This window comes from Nicotiana sylvestris, chromosome 11, assembly GCF_000393655.2.
Source record: "Nicotiana sylvestris chromosome 11, ASM39365v2, whole genome shotgun sequence".
NCBI classification, from domain to species: domain Eukaryota; kingdom Viridiplantae; phylum Streptophyta; class Magnoliopsida; order Solanales; family Solanaceae; genus Nicotiana; species Nicotiana sylvestris.
Window position 1 is genome coordinate 125,296,933 of NC_091067.1, and position 19,560 is coordinate 125,316,492.

General features: G+C 35.7%; 1 protein-coding gene across 6 annotated transcripts; it reads right to left on the reverse strand.

The window, feature by feature from the left end:
• Positions 1–7,473: 7,473 nt before the first annotated feature.
• Positions 7,474–17,407, reverse strand: LOC104243087 (DNA repair protein RAD5A). Of its 6 annotated transcripts, XM_070162569.1 has the most exons (21): positions 16,741–17,406; positions 15,633–15,766; positions 15,391–15,520; positions 15,142–15,195; positions 14,843–14,992; positions 14,613–14,764; positions 14,455–14,539; positions 14,096–14,368; positions 13,781–13,927; positions 13,491–13,646; positions 11,922–11,989; positions 11,181–11,303; positions 10,954–11,053; positions 10,753–10,865; positions 9,630–9,902; positions 9,340–9,540; positions 8,861–8,954; positions 8,705–8,776; positions 8,339–8,437; positions 7,994–8,147; positions 7,474–7,893 (listed from the first exon to the last, which is right to left on the reverse strand). In XM_070162569.1, the coding sequence occupies exons 1-20, from the start codon at positions 17,245–17,247 to the stop codon at positions 8,025–8,027; spliced, it is 3,054 nt and encodes a 1,017-aa protein (XP_070018670.1). In that variant the 5' UTR covers positions 17,248–17,406; the 3' UTR covers positions 7,474–7,893; positions 7,994–8,024. The 6 variants fall into 6 exon arrangements, with proteins under 6 accessions (XP_070018670.1, XP_070018671.1, XP_009796533.1 ...); XM_070162570.1 differs by having other exon boundaries at positions 7,474–8,147; positions 8,861–8,951; positions 16,741–17,407; XM_009798231.2 differs by having other exon boundaries at positions 7,474–8,147.
• Positions 17,408–19,560: the final 2,153 nt, after the last annotated feature.

A 19,560-nucleotide genomic window follows, 5' to 3' on the forward strand; every position in this document is an offset into this window, starting at 1 on the left:
TGACCATCAATCTTCTACCAAGAGTAGAGATACCACCCCTTACGACTCTCACACCCTTTTCACATACGGATCAGAACATTCTTAGTGCTCCTTTGAGGAATAGTGAGATAAAGATTGTTTATTCTCATTCAAACCTTTCGAAGCCACTAGGCCTGATGGCCTACACCCAATGTTCTACCAAAAGTACTGTAATATCCTTGAGGGTAAGTTAACCAGTTTTTGTAAGTAGGTCTTTCACGCCCTTGAAATGAACCCTGAGGTTAACACTACCCATCTGAGCCTAATCCCTAAATGTGCAAATGCAACTGTGCTGAAGAACTTCAGACCTATTGGCCTATGCAATACAATATACAAATTGATCACTAAAATCATTGTTAACAGAATAAAGCCTATATTGTCATCGCTCATAGGCCCTAGCCAAGCCAGCTTCTTGTCTAACAGGAGGGCCTGTGATAATGCCATTATTGTGTACGAATACATTAGTCACTTTAAGAAAATGAAAGGTATAAATGCCAACATGATCCTAAAGATTTATATGGAGAAGGTCTTTGAAAGATTAGAATGGTCCTTCATCAGAGACACACTATTTTCCTTTGGTTTCCCTAGCAGCACTACCAAGATGATTATGTCCTACATTTCCACCAGTTCTATATTTATGCTTGTCAATGGGAGTAGGACTGTGTACTTTAAGCCTAGTAGGGGCATCAGACAGAGAAATTGTTTGTCTCCCTATATCTTCATCATATGTATGGAGAGACTATCTAGAAGTATTGATGCAAAAGTGCATAATGGGAATTGATTCCCTATAAAAATCAGTCAAACGGGGCAAAAAATATCCCATCTCTTCTTTATAGATGATCTCACTCTCTTTGCTAGAACAAACATTAAGAACTGCAATACCATTATAGAAACTCTCTAGGAGTTTAGCTGTAAGTCTGGCCAAAAGGTAAATAACATCAAGCCCAAAGTTATCTTCTCCACAAACTGCCACCAAGAGAAGTAAATAGACTAGCCAGGATATTGACCATTAAACCTAGTCTCTCTTTTAGTAAGTACCTGGGCTTTTCCATCTTTCACAAAAGACCCACCAATATAGACTATCAGTTTATCATTGATAGTATGCAGGCTGGAAAACCCATTTTCTGAATATGACTGAGAGAACTACATTAGCTAAATCCTCTCTTGGGTGCATCTCTGGCTATGTCATGCAATAAATTAAGCTCCCAGCTCAGATGTGCAACCAAATTGACAGGATTCAGAGAAATTTCATCTGGGGTACCACTACAGCTAAAAGAAAAATACACCTAGTTGGGTGAAAAACTATGATAAAGTCTAAGGAGGAGGGTGGCTTGTGAGTGCAGACAGCTGGTAACAAAAACATTGCCACTCACACTAGCCTGGACCGGAGGATGTACAACAATACCGATGCCCTGTGGGCCAGGCTTATGTTCCAGAAGCATTGTACTAGTTCTAGGCACATTGCCTCTAAGACTTGGCAAAATGTCAAAAATGGTTGGTATGTTTATAGTAAGGAGATAGAACTAAACTTTATGGTGACAAATGGATCCCTGGTATGGAGATCCTTAGGAGCATCATCAGTGGTCCACTCAACAAGGATGAGGAGAGTTTGAATATAGGCTCATGCTACAAGTAGGGTCACTGGGACGTTGGTAATATGTCCTTTGACCTCCCTGGGGAGGTAGTTACTACTATTAATTCTATCTTTGTTAATCCTAATTATAGCAATCTGGATAGAATAGTTTGGAACCAAACCGTTAGTGGCATCTTCTCAACTAAAACTGCCTATACCCTCATAAGAAGTCTAAACCATCATCAAGATCACAATTCCAGGAAAAACTTCAACTAGGTTTGGGGCTAAAAACTGCCAAACAAGATAAAATATTTTTTTTGGTTAGTAACCCATGCTAGGCTCCCCACAACTCAATACCTCCACTCAAGGGGTATGAATCTTAACCCTATGTGCTTCTTCGGTAACAAAGAGGAAGAAACCATTGAACACCTTCTCTTCAGATGTGACAATGCTAATCAATGCTGGCAGAAGTTAGCCGACCAAAGCCATTTCAATCTCAGCATCCCAAACATTGTAATAGCCAAACAAACTGAGTGCACACTTTTAACAAGGTAAAGCACCAACCCTTCAATGACATACTCAAATGGAGGCACTTAATCCCTTTCTGCCTTTGGCAATTTTGGATAACCAGGAACATCAACAGTTTCAACCATAGGAAGGATCATGTCCCCTTTAGAGTGGTCATTAACAAGGCTGCAAAATTCATGCACATAGCAATAAGAGGAAAAGAGCCCAGACACAATATTGTTGTCTCTATTAAATGGCAGCCCTCTAGGAAGGGTTGTTACAAGCTAAACATTGATGGTGCTTACCATCAAAAAGATAACACATAGGGGATAGGAGGGATAATTAGAAATAGCAATGGGGATTGGGTCACAGGATACATGGGGAAAATCAAATACACAAATATCCTCCATTATGAGCTAACAACTTTCTTGCATAGCTTAAAAATGGCAATATCAAACCATCTAGTGCTCTTAGAGGCCGTTGTGGACACGACAGAGGTAATACAATGCATAAACAATGGTCATCTGATATATGACCCCCTGATTTGTGAATGCAGGTCTCTCCTAGTAGCGCTGGGACATCCACCAGTAAATCACACATTTAGAGAGGCAAATAGGGTGGCGGACAAGTTGTCAACAGAGGCAGGGAAGCAGTTGAGGGCAGGAATCAACTTATTGGCAATTCCTCCGGTGTTCGTCGATGAAGTACTATGGGCAGACACTTTAGGAGCTATTTTTGAAAGAAACGTTAAAAGTTGTAATATTGTAAATGCAGCTTTGGACTACTCACTGTTTGGTATGATGAGCTTAACTCCTCAACAGCCCAATGTAAAAATAATCTTAACTTAGTATTATAAATATAGTATTCTTTTGGCAAAAAGAAAAAAAGAAAATTAGAGCCACTTACTTGAACTTTTCCAGCAGCAATTATTGAACCACAAACAAGACCACCATAGACAATTCCTTCAGCATTTGCGATGGACATTTTAAGCTGAGCAACTTCACGACGAACACCCAATGTTTCAACAGTTACATGTGAACCTTTCACATACAAAATTTCATAGAACCCCTGCAAATATATGGATGGACCAAATATTTTTGTCATATGCTGCAAAAGTAAGTAATATTTGGTATAAAGGTCAAAGTTTAAATTTCGGGTGCGAGTAAGTTTTTCCCCTATATTTTCTTGCACCTAGGAAGTAAATGACATTGTTATATTATGCAATAACAAAATCAGAAGCGGATCCAAAATTTCAATAAGAGATGGGTACATTATTACAAGGAGATGAATCCAGAATTTATATTTGGTTGGTTCAACCTATAGGTTCTTACCATGAATCCATTACCATTTAGAAACTATAGGTTCTTGCAATGTTAATCATTTTGAACATATATACCTATCTCCATATAAAAAATGCTGGGATCATTGAACCCCATTGAATATATGTTATATCATCCACTACTATTAGCTTAAATATGAACATTTAGTTTAATTATATAAAATTTTGCGATAATAATAGAAGAATAAAAATTTTAATGTATTAGATTTGGGGATTTTGAATGAATAAAACAAATAAAAAAAGAAAGGAAACGAAAAACACTTGATTAAAACAAAAGTGGTGAGACTAGACATGCCTACAACCATGAGATTTGAACTCCTAACTTCAATTTCAATTGTAAAGGTGCACCGAATAATCATTGCATTATAGGACTCTTTAAGCTTGGGTGCGCATATATATATTTATTTAAGTAATTTTAAAAAAGTATAACATTGTTATACATAGTATAGAGAAAAAGAGTCTAGGTTCATGTGCACCATACTCCTCCATATAGAGACGCACCTAAACAAAACAACGGATGTGCGACCATCAAGGCTGTGATGGGACAGATATGATTTCTTTACCCCTAACAAAGGTTTTCGGTTCGGAAAAAAAATCCTTATAGGGAACGCTTCCTCTTTTTAATGGGCCTTACGCAGAGCATATCCGAATTAGTTGGGGCCAAAATGGGTACCGCGATGGAAAACCACACACAGAGAAAAGGAGAAATTTGTGGAAATGGGAAAGCCAAAAAAAAAAAACGAGGAAATTGTTGAGAAAAAAATACTAACAACTAGTTACTTGCCTCACATTTGAGGATGCCACCAATTGAATGACCAAGATCAACCTTTGAAATGGTCCCAGTAGCTGAAAAAATACACACAGATTCACCATTTATTTTACTCAATGACCAAACTTTTTCAACAAGATCCTGCAAAAAGTAATAATTAATTAATTCAGTGATTATAGTTCCAAGCAATCAAAACATTAACAAATTACTGTATTGACCATCAAATATATCTTACTTCTCCAGGCTCCACTATAACAACAGCAGGAGTGAACTCACTCCCCATTGTTAGTGCTGCTATCCCACCTTCACCAGAAAAAACAAAAAATATACATTATTATTATTAGTCTTTTAAGTTGAGATATAATCAAATAAATTTTTAACAACCAATACTATATACATCAACCCCAAATAAGCCACTTTCCTTTTTCTTCTAAAACGAAGATTAATAGGATGGAGCAAAATGCAATAGACTTTTTAAAAATCAATTGACTGATTACTTTTACCAAGTAATCAAAAACCTTTTTTTTTGGCCTCACATTCGGTGTTCAGTACTTGCAATGTGTTCCGACTAATCTTTATTCGTGTCGTATAAGACTTTTAAGGAGAAAGTACTTCCTACCAGAATTTTATCTATTTTAAGGACCCAGTGCGCTCCCTATTCTATCTATGCTTATCCTCATTGGGTGTTTACACCAATCCTAGTGTGCATTACATGCGTTTGTGCATACACTTATATCAATTAACCGTGATTAATTTACGTATATTTTCACTACATAAAATCACTTAAACATAATAAGTTGAATAATTAATTTGGTGTAAACACTCGGTGCAGGTAAGTATTTTCCGTACCACAATAATCGAAGATATCAAAAAAAAAAAAACCAAATCAAATAAAATAAAAAAATATATACCACTCGATATGAGTAACTTGTAGAGAGAAAATTCACCTTGAGAAGCTAAAACTTGTAGTAGATTAATTTTATTACTACTGCCCAAAGACCTTCCTCTACCTCTTTTTTTGTGAGCATTCACTAGTTTAGGATTTTCCTCTTCATTCACCACCTCTGGCTCCTTTCCTTTTTCATTGCTTATTAATCTGTCTTCAATTACAGATTCTTCCATTGGTATTTGTGTCAAGGGCTTCACTTCATTCGATTCCAATGGTTGAGCAGAAAAACCATTGTACTTCATATCCTCCATTATTATATTAATATAATTGTAGAGTATTTTTAGATTGTCTAGAAATACACCTGTGAAATACAAAAGCAAGAAAAAGATTATTTGTTTATAAATAATACATATACAGAAGAAAGTATATATATCTCGAGCGCTTAATGTGGGAATCTAGACGAGATACAATGAATTTGACAGAATCTATCTTGTCTAGCTTGAACTTTACATGTATGTATGTGTGGAAAAAAGATAACACATACATATCTCGAGTCTTTAATTATCATGGGAGTCTAGACTAGACACAATGAATTTGATAGAATCTATCTTGCCTAGCTCGAACTTTATTGTATGCATATGTAAAAAAGAAAGTGTTACGAATATAATACCTATTCTCTCGGGTATGCTTACTGTAGTAATCTAGACTAGACAGAATGAAATTGACGGAATTCATCTTATCTAGCTCGAGCTTTAAATGTATGTGTGACAGAAAGAAAAAAATTGTTGTTTATGAATAATACATATACAAAAGAAGTATCTCGGATATGCTTACTGTGGTAATTAATCTAGACTAGACACAATGAATTTGACTTATCTAGCTCTTTAAATGTGTGTGAGAGAGAGAAAGAGAAAAATTATTGTTTATGAATAATACATATACAAAAGAAGTATCTCGAGTGAGAATCTTGATTATATTAGATACGATAAATTTGACAGAATCCCATTCATGTCTAGCTGAAACTTTACGTATGTATTCGTATGTGGAAAAAAATTGATGTTTATGAATAGTACATATACAAAAGAAAGTATCTCGAGTGCTTACCATGATAATCTTGACTAGGCACAGTAAATTTGACAAAATTTCATTCCTGTCTAGCTCAAATTTTACGTATGTGGAAAAAAAATTAGTGTTTATGAATAGTACGTATACAAAAGAAAGTATCTTGAATGCTTATCATGGTAATCTTGACTAGACACGGTAAATTTAACAAAATCTCATTCCTGTCTAGCTCAAACTTTACGTACGTATTCGTATGTGGAGAAAAATTGGTGTTTATAAATAGTACATATACAAAAGAGTATATCTCGAGTGCTTACCATGGTAATCTTGACTAGACACAATAAATTTGACAGAATCTCATTTCTGTCTAGCTCAAACTTTATATGTATGCGTGTTTAAAAAATATAAATTGAAACACACGTATATAGAGAGCAAAATTCACTAACTTTAAATCTTAGATTTACCAACAAAGTACGTGTGCTCACAAAAAAAAAACAGAAATACACACACCAAAACCAACACACTTATAGCAATGAGGAATGAAAAATTTAACTGTGGAAAAAGATGAAAAGGCAAACCTTTCAAAGTTTTATGAACGTCAAAACCTGGTGGTGAAGAGGAGGAAAAGCTTTCTTAAGCACAATTATATAGGATTATTATTCATTTATTTCCATATTACACTTTTATGGTTTTTCTAACTTTTTCCCCTTATTGTTCCTATTTTTGAAAATTGAAAGGGCAATTCAGAAAAATAAAGAAGAGAACTGGAGGAATGTTTGACTACTTATACATGTTGTAATCTAGTTTAATAATAATTAAAAAAAATGAACAATTAATAGAAAATATAATTAATTTTGATGATTTAATTATGAGATTCTAAATGGATATATTAACAAATTTGTGTCATGTCCTATTAAGCATATAAATTAAAATGAAATCTTCATTTTTAATATCAGATTACTTAATAAATATAGCCATCTAGTAAAGACCTACTCATCATATCAAGTGAATGAATGTATATTACTATTGGTATCTGATTATTCTAAATTTGAAATGTTGAGTACATTTGATAACTGATTATTCCAAGTTTGAAATAATTTTACTATTGGCACCCGAGATGGACCGAAGTTGCCAAAAAACAACAAACAATAACTATGTCTCGGTCCCAAACAAATTGGAGTCGCCCTTATGAATCTTTATTTCTTTCTTTAAGCCCAACTCCTATTATCGATCATAACAATAAAATAAAATTTGCTAAGTCGACTATCTATTTTAAGTCATTGGTCCGTAAAGCACTTTTGGGTTGGAGAACTTGGTACTCATAAACTACAAGCTTTGTTAACTGAAGGGAGAACTTCAATATGGTCAAAATTTACAAGGTTTGTAAACTGAAACAAAAGTTATAAAGTTACATATGACTCTCCTCTCTGCAGCTTGCAAGCTGCATTGACGAAATATATTATTTACAAATTTGTTTACTCTACAAGAACTGTTTTAGAAGTCGGATCCCACATCTTCATATTACTCGTGATGCCAGGATTCAGTTTTACAACAGTGAAGTACAAATGCACATCCCCAGATGCTAGTTACATTTGCGCTTCTGGAAACTGCTTCAACGAAAACTTGGAATACTGAGAAAAATGAAGGTTCCTCCAAAATTAAACCAGTTGTAGCCAATGGAATGATCACTTTTCAACACTTGAGATTCTCGAGGCCTCCAAAATAAGCCTGCGCGCCTGCAGCATGAGACATGAAGCTTTCAGCTCTTTTCCAGACACCTATACCATCTGATATGGCAATCGTGAATCTACAATCTCAGGAGGCAGAGGCCCCAACTCATTGGCATGATTTAGTTGTTCCGTATTGTCTATGCAAAAAGCATCTTAAGTTCCTCAATTCTTGCAGTCCGAACTTCTTGGTCCGTCAAAGCACCAGAAATCATCCGTTGCTTCCTAGCTTGTACTGCCTCCATTCTTTCCTCAACTGAACCCTGCCATCAGAAAAATATGCATGCAAGGGTCCAATGACTTTTTTAACATGATGTGCACTCAAGGTGCGATAGAGCATATTGATATTCAGGTAAGCGCCAAGGAACAAGCACCAGCACTTCCCAGAGAGGGCGATATTGTTACATGGAAACTGGTTAACAAGCCGTAATAAGGAGAAAAGTGTTGAGCATACCTTCACAATGAATCGTTTAATCATTACTTGCTGAGTTTGTCCAATACGATGAACACGCATGACCGCTTGTTCCTCAACAGCTGGATTCCACCACGGATCCTAGAGATAAGCAGGCAAAGATGAACATTGTGTATATTTGACAACAATAGAGTCACAGAAAAGTGTCAAATAGTACATATAATTATATAAACATTTCTCTCGCTCTATGCAACACTTAGATCAAATTATTAATACGAACGTGTGGAATTAAAAAGAAAATAGAGTCTTCTACTAAGAGCAAACCCGCTTTTGACAACACAAACAATTAAATTCAGAGAGTTCAATAGTCTGTGATCATCTAAATTTTTTCTAAAGGCAGACAAGTACCATGACAAAAGCATTAGATGCAGCCGTCAGGTTTATCCCAACACCACCAGCCTTCAATGACATTAGCAACACCTGTATAATATTCAATTTGACTATGGAAACATAATTAATTTAAAAATAAATGTATAAGACAAAGAGGCAGCAGCCACGACAAACCAATATGCCATCCTCTTCTGAGAACTTCTTTATTACTTTCTCACGTTGTTGCTGGTTTAACGTCCCATCAAGGCGAACAAATGGAATATTACTACTGCACAAGTATGGACGTCAATAAATATATTAACTCAAAAATAAAGTACACAAAATATGGACAAGGCTATTGCAAAAGGCAATTGACAAAATCAATAACTTCAAATGTTTAACAGGACTCAACTAATGGGAGGAAAAGAATTGTCGTCCAGATAGAGACAAGGGTCAAATCATTTACACAAACCAGAAATCTTTCTCAGTTTCCTTACCCTTATGAGCATGCATACCAAGACTACTACAAGTATATTTGCCATAAATGGAAATACCACGATGTTCATTGAGCTTCTTCGTGTACAGTTACCTTAAAAGACATAGAAGTTGCAGAATAGAGTGCTCAAAAGCTTATAAGTTCTTCAGAATCTAACATGAACAAAAACAGGGTGTACCGAGAAAGAGGAATCTGCAATAAATCTAAGAAGGCAGTCCACTGACTAAAAACAATGCTTTTGGAGCCAACGGAACGAAGACGTTCTAGTTCACCCAACAAGGCTGATACTTTTGATGACTCCACCCAATTCTTCTCAACATCAATCTGAAAGCGGCTATCTGTCGGGGCCGTTATAAGCTCCTGCTTACTGACAGTGTTTCTGCAAAAGTGGAATATCTATATAAAAAACATGCAGTTGATCTCATTGTATAGAGTCTCGTTCTTCAATAAACACCTGTAGGAAAGTACCTACAAACAGGACAAAGGCCGGAAGTAGAACTTCGCCAGCTTGCCAAGAGACACTCTCGACATAACCTATGAGCACATGGAGTCAAGACTGCATCTTCAAAAGCTTCAAGACAAATAGGACATTCTCCCTGTTCTCCCTTCCGCAACTCTTCCACAACCTCCTGAATGTAAGCACGTGAAGGAACATCTTTGCCTTCTCCAGTCTCCTTACCACCCTTAAGGAAACGTTTAGCAAGCTTATTTAGATCGGAGAATTCTTGGGTATCACCTCGACTGGCCAAGAATAAACCCCATCAGCAAATATTACTTGAAAGATAATATCTAGTAACTATTAGTTATTAGATATTCCAGAGTCCAGAAACAGAGAAGCAAGGTGGGTAATCAGTCCAAAAGAGCAACTACAAAAACAATAAGACCTACTATTAATAATATAAGTCAGGTATGATGCCAGATGATAACAGACTACTGGAAAGAAAGAATAAACAATCTGAATAGCGTTTATAACTATAAGACAAACAATGATCACTTTCTAGAAAAACTGGAGTCAATAAGCTTTCTGGACACTGTATTTACTTCGTAGAATATTCTTGGATCCACATTTGAAAAGTTTTCGAAAGATCCACCTTGCTTTTCTTTCATTAAATAGGCAAAAAGAAGCGCTTCCATTTAATCTAAGAGTTGGCACACAGATTGTAAGTTAATAAAAATCTGTTTAAACAAACACTCCCTTTTCTCCATATCCTATCTCGCGCTCCCATAGTCTTGGAAATGTTCCTTAACTAAGATATGCAATTTAGTACTAGTATTACACATAGTTGCTACATATCTATGTGAAGTATTCATAATTTGAATTAATCAGTCTAATTACAGTAATTGGTCAAGTTGACAATATGAGAAACAGGACTATCAATTTAGGTCAGAGGGAGTAATGAGAATCACGTACATTCAAAATAAAATTAGAAATCAAACCAAAGTCTCTCCAAATCATCAATATAAGGAATAACTAAGCGCTTGTTGGAAAGTCACGCAATATTTTTTCTGGAGTATAAGTTCATTTAGACAAGAACAAACCACACAACATTAAACTCAAAGGATAAATAGGTGCACGGATGAAAGTACACACCTCATTACAAGAAACGGGTGGTCACAACATTGACGAAGTCGCAAAAGCAACTCCAATATAGAAGCATAGTTGTGGAGAACTCGCCCTTGCTCAACAAACTGATCAAACTTCACCTGATATTGGAGATATAGGACTATGGGAAAGGAAATAAAGGTGCAAAAATAATCGAGAATTTCATGGACAGAGTGATGATGGTAAAACCTTGGATCTTTTATACAATGCATCATAGAAGTCGCGCTCTACTTCTGTTAGTTCACAATATGTCACTTGAATATCTGCTGGTGGTAGAACTAAAATTGGTCTGCAACCCAATAACACCAGAAGCAATATAACAGTTCAATAAACCTAAAAGTAACCATAACAAACAAAACCAAACAAAAGAAGACATCAAAAAAATAAGATTAGTGAATCCTATGTGGAATACTCACCTGCCTTCCCTGTCTGTACTAGACTTTGTTCTTCTCAACATGATCGATCTTAAAATTTGTTGAACCAACTTTAGCCCCCTCTCATCTCCCTCCTCAAAAGGTTTCTGAACAAGCTTGTTCCACCTTTAATATGACCAAGCAGACAACATGTTGAATGGCATCACAGTAACATGAGAAAACTCAATCAATTATGCAAATAACTTTCTCACACAGAACTTAGCTTCATATTTCACCAGATACAAAAAAGGAACAGCACTTGTAGCAGCAAGTGCTGTTAAGGATGTCCTCAAACTAAAATGGTAAGGATCTAGACTGATGCCAGAAAGATTAGTGAGGTTTTAGTGGAAGATCATATCAATGAATAGCTGCTTCAAAACAGGGTTATTTAATAGTCATTTACAAATCTTAATAGGATAACAAGACCATATGAATGAATAAATCAAGCTGTTGTGGATCATTTGACAAATTGGGGCAAAGTCACAGTAAAAGATATGTGCTACACTCTCTACAGTCTCCCGTCCACAACATTTTTTTATTAGGTTAAAATTTCATTTAGTGATGGAGAAACCTTGCATACAAGGTGTCCAAAGGTAGAGAATCTTACAACAAAGCATGTCCTCCACAAATAGCATCCAGTCATAACATTCAATATTACCAGCACCCACCACAGTTTCTGATACGTTTTCATGACGACAAATAAGTTTGAGGGTTAAATTTTAATGCAAGGAATCCATATCTTACCATGCCCAGCTTCCCCATGGTTCGATCCTCAAAAATCTAAGAAGACTGTAAATATCCTCCAGATTGTTCTGCCACGGGAAAATAGTAAGTTAAAGTCACATAACAAAATTAGGTGCCTATCAATAGCAACCTTCTCTTGAAAAAGCATAAGAGCAATGGCAAACCACTATAAGATGGCAACAAATGCTAGACTTCAAGAAGAAATGTCCAAAAAATGTACAAACCAAATTTGAAGAAACTAGCATCATGATTACCTAATCGGGTTAGTAGTATCCTCAAGTGTATTAGTAATGATCAGCTGATGATACACTTAACCGAGTAAAAGGTATCTTAATGTCATGTATGATGAAGCTTGTTGGAGGGTCTGATCACCTAATTTAACTCTTAAGAATTCGTCCTAGGATTTCGAGGAGCTTTTTAACGAAACTGCAGCAGCCTCTCAAATCCTTTACCTCCATTGTTCTAGTCAATAGAAGTACTTCACTAGGTATTTAGCTTTGTGGAGTCTTTGATAAGATAATTCACTAAGGCTAAATATAAACCAAAACTGCAGCATTAGTAGCATAGAGATTCAACGACAGTGTTCAGGGCCAGCCAAAAAGGATCTACTGAGAGTCTATGACTGCATAATGGATAAAATATATGAATGTCCAGATCAGCTGATAAAAGACAAGCACCGGAAAATACCAGCTTTTCCAATACGAAAATATCTATTTTCTTCTCTTTTGCAACGTAGGGAAAGAAGGGTGGCATGAACTTGTATCTGAACTTATGCAGAGAAAAACTAGCACTTACAATCAGTTGGAACAATTTAAGTTTAAACAATTGATTCAGCTTTGAAACACAACAACAACCCAATATAGTCAGACCTCTCTATAACAGCATCCCTATATAACAATACTTTACTATAAAAGCCAAGCTTTTTTGGAACCAATTTTCATGTTATGTTATAATATATGTTCTATATAACAGCACTCCGCTATAACATCCAAAAATATTCGGAACAAACGAGGCTGTTATAGAGAGGTTTGACTGTATAATCCCACAAGTGGGTCTGGGGAGGGTAGTGTGTACGCAAACCTTACACCTACCCTGGAGGTAGAGAGGCTATTTCCGATAGACCCTCCGCTCAAGAAGAGAAAAGAAACAATAGAACAGTAACAACAACAAAGGCCAGAAAGATAGAAAGATACTACCAGCAACCTAAGAACCAGAAAAATAGATGGAAAAAGCAATAGTAACAGCCAGTAACTACGGCAAGAAACTAGGAATCCGGAGCTCAGCTTTGAAACACATAAGATAAATACTCAGGGGTCAAGGCATGCTTGAAACTTACAAAGTCATTAGAATAAGACACGCGACCAATCTAGCAATAAAGAGATGGCCAAAAATCTTAATAATATACCACTTTTATGAATTCTAAACATTAATATATCTTTTTACCTCTCTGAGAAGAACTATGAAAATAGCAAAAAGCGGTATTTTTTACTTTGTAGGAAAATAGAAACTTTAACCTCTAAATAATGCTAATAATCTTTTCTTAACAAATTTCCCTACTGTAACACGGACCTGGATAGGGGTACCAGTAAGACACCACCGACGGTCAGCAATAAGAGCAGCAGCAGCATTGGAGATTTGGCTTTTAGAAGATTTGATAGTATGTGCCTCATCAAGCACCACTCTAAACCATCTAATAGAGAAAAGTCCCCCACTGTCCTCAGCATTCTACACCAAGAACAGAACACAAAAATGAATATAAGAGGATCTAGACCGAGTTAGCGCAAAGAAGTACTGATAGGCAAACAAGGTGGACACAGAAACTAAATGTCAAACTATAATTTGAAGAATCAAAATAATACCTCTGTAGAAAATTCGGAGGCCAACACTCCATATGTTGTCAGCACGACATCACTTCGAGCAAGCACTTTTGTATCCTTTGATCTTGTCTGCCCATAGTAAACATAAAGAGATAGAGCACCAGGTTGTGCATGGGCTTCAATCTCTGCCTACAAACGACGGATTCATCTTCAGATATCTATATGTAAATCCTTCATCTTTTCCTTTTTGGTTTTGACAATTGTTTGTATGTAAAGCTTAATATGCCTAATGTGCCATTTTAGTTCCTAAAAAACATAGCAAAACTAATGTTGCCAGCTGAAGCAGATTTGAAGTACCTTCCATTGACCTAGTAGTGTCATTGGACATATTATCAGATTCCCACCAGAGATAAGTGTGGGCTTATGTTTCAGGAGCTTATCAAGACTAGAGAATTTTGCTGATTTCTTTGCAAAAGTTGTAGATTGACCTAAAATATTACTAGCTTCACCATTTTCACCAGACAGCTGGCTTGTAGGTTGGCTCCCTGATGATCCACCTCTTTCAGAATGACTGAGGAGGAGAGCTATAGTCATTATAGTCTTCCCTAACCCCATTGAATCTGCCAAAATCTTCAACATACTCTCAAGTCATAAAATGGAAAATTGCATAAAAACAAAATATCCCAAAGAGAAAAAGAAGCAGAGCGGCAACATACTCCTCCTCTAGCCATTTCAAGGGTACTCGGGAATTCAGTGGTCGCATCACCCGAAAATGCATTCAAGTAAACAACAAGCTCCCTCCTGAAATGAATTTTAGTGTACTGAATGCGAGAGTAAGTGGAGAAGAAAAACATGTATGTCAAGATTCACATACTCGTCTTTCAGACGGTAAGCATCCCAACATGGATGCAGAGTTGTTGCCGCTTCATCCGTGGTTCTTCCCCTCTCCAGTTGTGTCATCCAATGAAGTGCCTGCTTCTGATAGGGTCGCAGTTCGCACTGGAGTGTACTTGGTGGTTCCATTTCCTAAAATGTGAATGTAAAAGTATTTGGTACACATAGAGAACTCCATAGACAAAACAAACAATTTTGAGCTGGCCATACCTGTATCTCCGAGTTATCAGCTGAACCAACAATATAATCAAGATCAGTATCAGAAATTGTCTCATCATTCTCAACTTTATCTCCATCTGCAGATGAAGAGCTTTTGGATAAGTTCGCGTGCAATACTGAGGCAGGACCACCAGAGCTGTCCTGTGAAGAAAAATGAAGCATTTAAGAGGGTGAGCAGCGGAAACTAAGAGAAACTGTAACATCTTGATACTCTGACTTTAAGAGGGTGAAGTAGGAGTGTGAACTGAGAATAGAGGGGAAAACGAGTAGGAACTCTCTTCTTGTCTTACCTGTTCGCTCAAAGGCCGCTTCCTCGTGTATAAATCAGCTGGAGTGAATTCTGCCTAATAATGATCAAGAAAGAATTTATTGAATTAATGTCATTCAATCATCGATGAGATGAATTCTTATAACTAGGCAGAATATGCAGATCCCAACTGATAAACAAGTTGTACAAAGAAGGTTATAATCCATGATAGTCATGGTCAGAAAACCTCAACCACTCCCTACAACATACAAAACCAAAAGGAGAGTATCACCTTCTTAAAAGGAGTAAGTCCGAGCAAATGGAACAAAGTTGGAAGGGGGTGAACAACTGTATCATCTGTAGATCTAGCCTTTAGTGATGTCTGATGGCTTTTATGGAACATGGAGCTATTAATATACACTCTGCATACAAGACAAAGTTGATCAAAATCACCACCGTCTGTATCGTATCTCATGAAACTGGATTCCTCACCTCAAATACTAAACTATAACACTAAAACTTCGCCCAGAGTACCTGACGGACAAAAGAACAGAGTCCATAATCGCCAATATATTAGGAGCTGATTTGCAACACCCTTCAATTCTAATCTTCTTATCCCTCACCAACGGCAGAATACATCGAGCCCATTCATTTGGAATACGCCCCATCTGTCACTCCACAACAAACAACCAAAAAATCAGGCTTATTATACAGAATTCCCTCAAGAAAGATCTAGTATTCCCCTATCACACCAAGAAAAAACTAATTGGCAGCAAATTCTTTCTTCTGATGATTTCACTCTATATTCAGACATCACATTCTTAAGCAGAAGCAGGTGCATCCACTGGCCCGAGCTCAAACTATATTTTTGTATACAGAAAATTTAAGACTTGAAAAAAAAAGTACTTCTATTAAAGTGGTGCACCCACAGCTTTTAACTTCTTCTTTTTTCAAATATGGGTTTTCTTTGGACCAACTTGCTCACATCTTAACTAATCCACCGGGCAGCTTGTCCAGCCCAAGAGCACAAGTTTCCAAGGTAATAGATGGGTTCACAACAAGTGTTGTAGCTTGGATCTGAACATGGGATCCCTAAGTTGTCACTCACATGCCCCACTGATTTAGAAGCAGTGAGTTCTAAAATATATATCTTGATTTTGTATAACCATCTAGTATTCGGCACCCACTGACCCAACTAATCCAGATTTGCGCCGCGAAAGAATTTCCCCATTCCCGCAGCTTGAACCTGAGACTGCCGGTTAAGGGCGGAGGGTTCTCATACATCCCACCACGATCCTCTGCTTAATTTTACTCCTATCTAGCTCTATCTATACTTCTTTTTCAAACATCTACAAATGTTTCGAGCCTAAGGTCTCGTGGGTTTTGCCGAGCTACATAAGCCTTCTACATCCGCCACTCGCCTCAACCACTAGACCCTCCCCTTGAGGACACAACCACTGTCCTAGATTCACATTGGTCTAGAATGCAACTTGAACGGAGCAAAACCTTAGCAACTTCCTTTGTTTTCTTTCTTTTTTTCTTTCTTCTTTGGAGGGCAGGGGGCTAGAGGAATTCCACAAAAATGCAATAAAAGTTGCAGAAGAAACTTAAAATTTCAGAACATAAAAGAAGAAAAGAGTACCTCTCCACAAGCCTTGGTAGAAAACCTTACAATTTCAGAACAAGCAGCAGCCGCTTGACGCCCTCGTCCAAACTTCCCAGCTGGTGAAGCTGAACTCAATTTCTTCTTCTCCACAGGGAACGTAAATTGAACTTCCTCGCCAGCCTTCAATATCCTTCCTTTACATGTTGACATACCCGCCACCTCACCACACCCCACATACCACCACTCACTCCCCCTGTCACACTCACTCTCAATTCTACTCTCATTAATATTTAATCCCTCATTTGAAGAAACTGTACTAGGCTCAAGTTTTTGGATCTCACTAGTATTATTACTGCTTGAATTTGAAATTACATTTACAATTTCGAGTTTCTTGAAACTTGGGGTGTCAAAAATGATATTAATTGCAGCTGTGGGGTCGTTTTTGGCCATGTGAAGTGCTCTAATTATGTCCATCTCTGTATATTCATCGCCAACAATGGACCGTACCGTAGAAACGAGCTCCTCTGCGATCTTGTTCCCCATTACAGTGACTCCAAAAAAAACGGGGTAATTTTTCTTGGTTCGCTTCTGAATTTTGAATTTGAATTTCAATTGGATTGGTGAGAAGAATAGTTAAAATTTGAAACCCTAGACGGGTTTTAGAAATGGCGGGTTGGTTTGTTATTTGTTTCCAAAGAAGATGCATGCGGGGTATAGAATAAGTTCCCGCCTTAAAAGTCCCTCAATTTCTTACTAATGTTTATTTAGCAGCTTATAAAAAGTCTCCATTTTTATTTTTTTTTGCTTTAGTATGTTTTAAAATATTTAAGATGTATGAAAATTTGATTTATAAGATAATAATAATAATTGAAGATATAATTAAGTATAAAAATATATTAAATAATAATAATATAAAAATATATAAAAATTTAAATCATAATAATAAAAATAGTAGTAGTAATTATTGAAGATATAATTAAGTATAAATATATATCTATGAAATGATGACACACTTTAATATAGTATTATAATAGGCAACAATCCTCAATTTAAGTCTTATAGCCTGTTTGGCCAACCTTCTTAAGAGGCAAAGTACTTTTTTTTTTCAAAAGCACTTTTTTTCGTAACTTGAGGTGTTTGACCAAGCTTTTGGGGGGGAAAAAGTGTTTTTGGGAAGAAGCAGAAGCAGTTTCTGAGAAGCAGAAGCAGTTTCTGAGAAGCAGAAAAAAGTAGCTTCTTCCCAAAAGCAGAAGCAGTTTTGACTTTTCTTCTTACCTAAAATACCCTTAATAAAATATAGTATATACCAAAATAACCATTAAACCTAATACTTAATATATTAATGTATAAGTGTTTCTTCTTGTTTTTATGATAGCTTTCTAATATATAGTGACTTTAGGGGTAAACGCTTTTATATTTGTTGAATGAATTTTAATATATTTAACTTATATTAAAAAAATCAAGTACTTTTAAATTTTATTTTCATATTTTAGTTAAATAAAATAAAATTATTTAATTATTGCATGTAATAACAAATTTTTGAGATTATTTATTTGCTTATAATATTAACTATTAAGTAAACATATTCATGTCCTTATACGTAATTTGATACTTAAAAGCACTTTCTGAAAAGTTTGGCCAAACACAAATTATTGCTCAAAAGTGCTTTTAAGAGTGATTAGTCAAACACAAACTGTTTCTCTTCAAAAGTACTTTTTTCAAAAACACTTCTCAAAATAAGCTGATTTCTCCAGTTTGGCCAAACAGGCTATTAGTGTCATCTACTTCCTTCACGTGTTAAATTTACGAAAAAGAATCAGACCACACATAAGAGGGCGACTGAAAGGCCAAGCAAATAAAGCATTTTCTTTAGGCCCCAAGCTCTTGGGACCCCAAAATTTAGTAGTAGTAATTAATTTTTACCTTAATCTTTTAATCAAAAAATGTTGAATTTGGTAATGAAAAGAGTACAATTTTTTTATAACAAGGAAAGAAGTGGCCACAAAGGACAACTTTTAAAAAGAGATACATACATATTATATTTTGTTTTCCTTTTTGAAGTCATATTTTCCGGATTTCTCTTTATAATTATGCTTTTCTCTCTTCTTTTTTCGTATGCGCTACATATTTTGCCAAACAGAAAAATTAAAACACATTAACTAATTAGAATTGCAAGTCTATTTCATTTTTTTGAAATTTTCAAGCATCAAAGTAAACAAAGTAGAATTGATTTATTTTGGTATCAATTATCAAGATATCAACATTTAGAATCATATTTAAATAAATAATCGTCAAATATTTCAAGTTAGAGAAATTTATATAGTATTTGATAATTATGCGAAACAGAGAAATATTTCAACGAATATTTCATGACATTTAAATTAATCTAAACTTCTAATTCATACAACTCATATAGTATAAATAAAACTTTTAGGTAGCCTCACAATATACACTACAACAACTCAAGTTTAATCCCACTAGGGTTAGTTTCTTTTTTTCAAAACCTTTCAAATTATCATTGATGGTAAAATCAGCAACAAAACCCAAAAATTTAGTTTTCAAAAATAAGAATTATTGGATATTAGGTTTGGGTTCCAAGGGCGATGCAAAATTATGTAAGAGATCGAAGGGCTGAGCATGGGAAAGATTAAAAAAAATTAAATAGTTAAGGAATTCAAAATGGCTCCTAATATTTCCTTGCCTTATCATATTCAGATTTTTTAGACATAACAAGTTGTATTATCTAATTGTATAGTGATTTCAGATTGGCAAGCTATAACCGTTTTAACATACTCTCTCTGAGAGCCTTGGGATGGCATTTCACTAATAATTATCATGAGATTTGGTTAAGTGCAC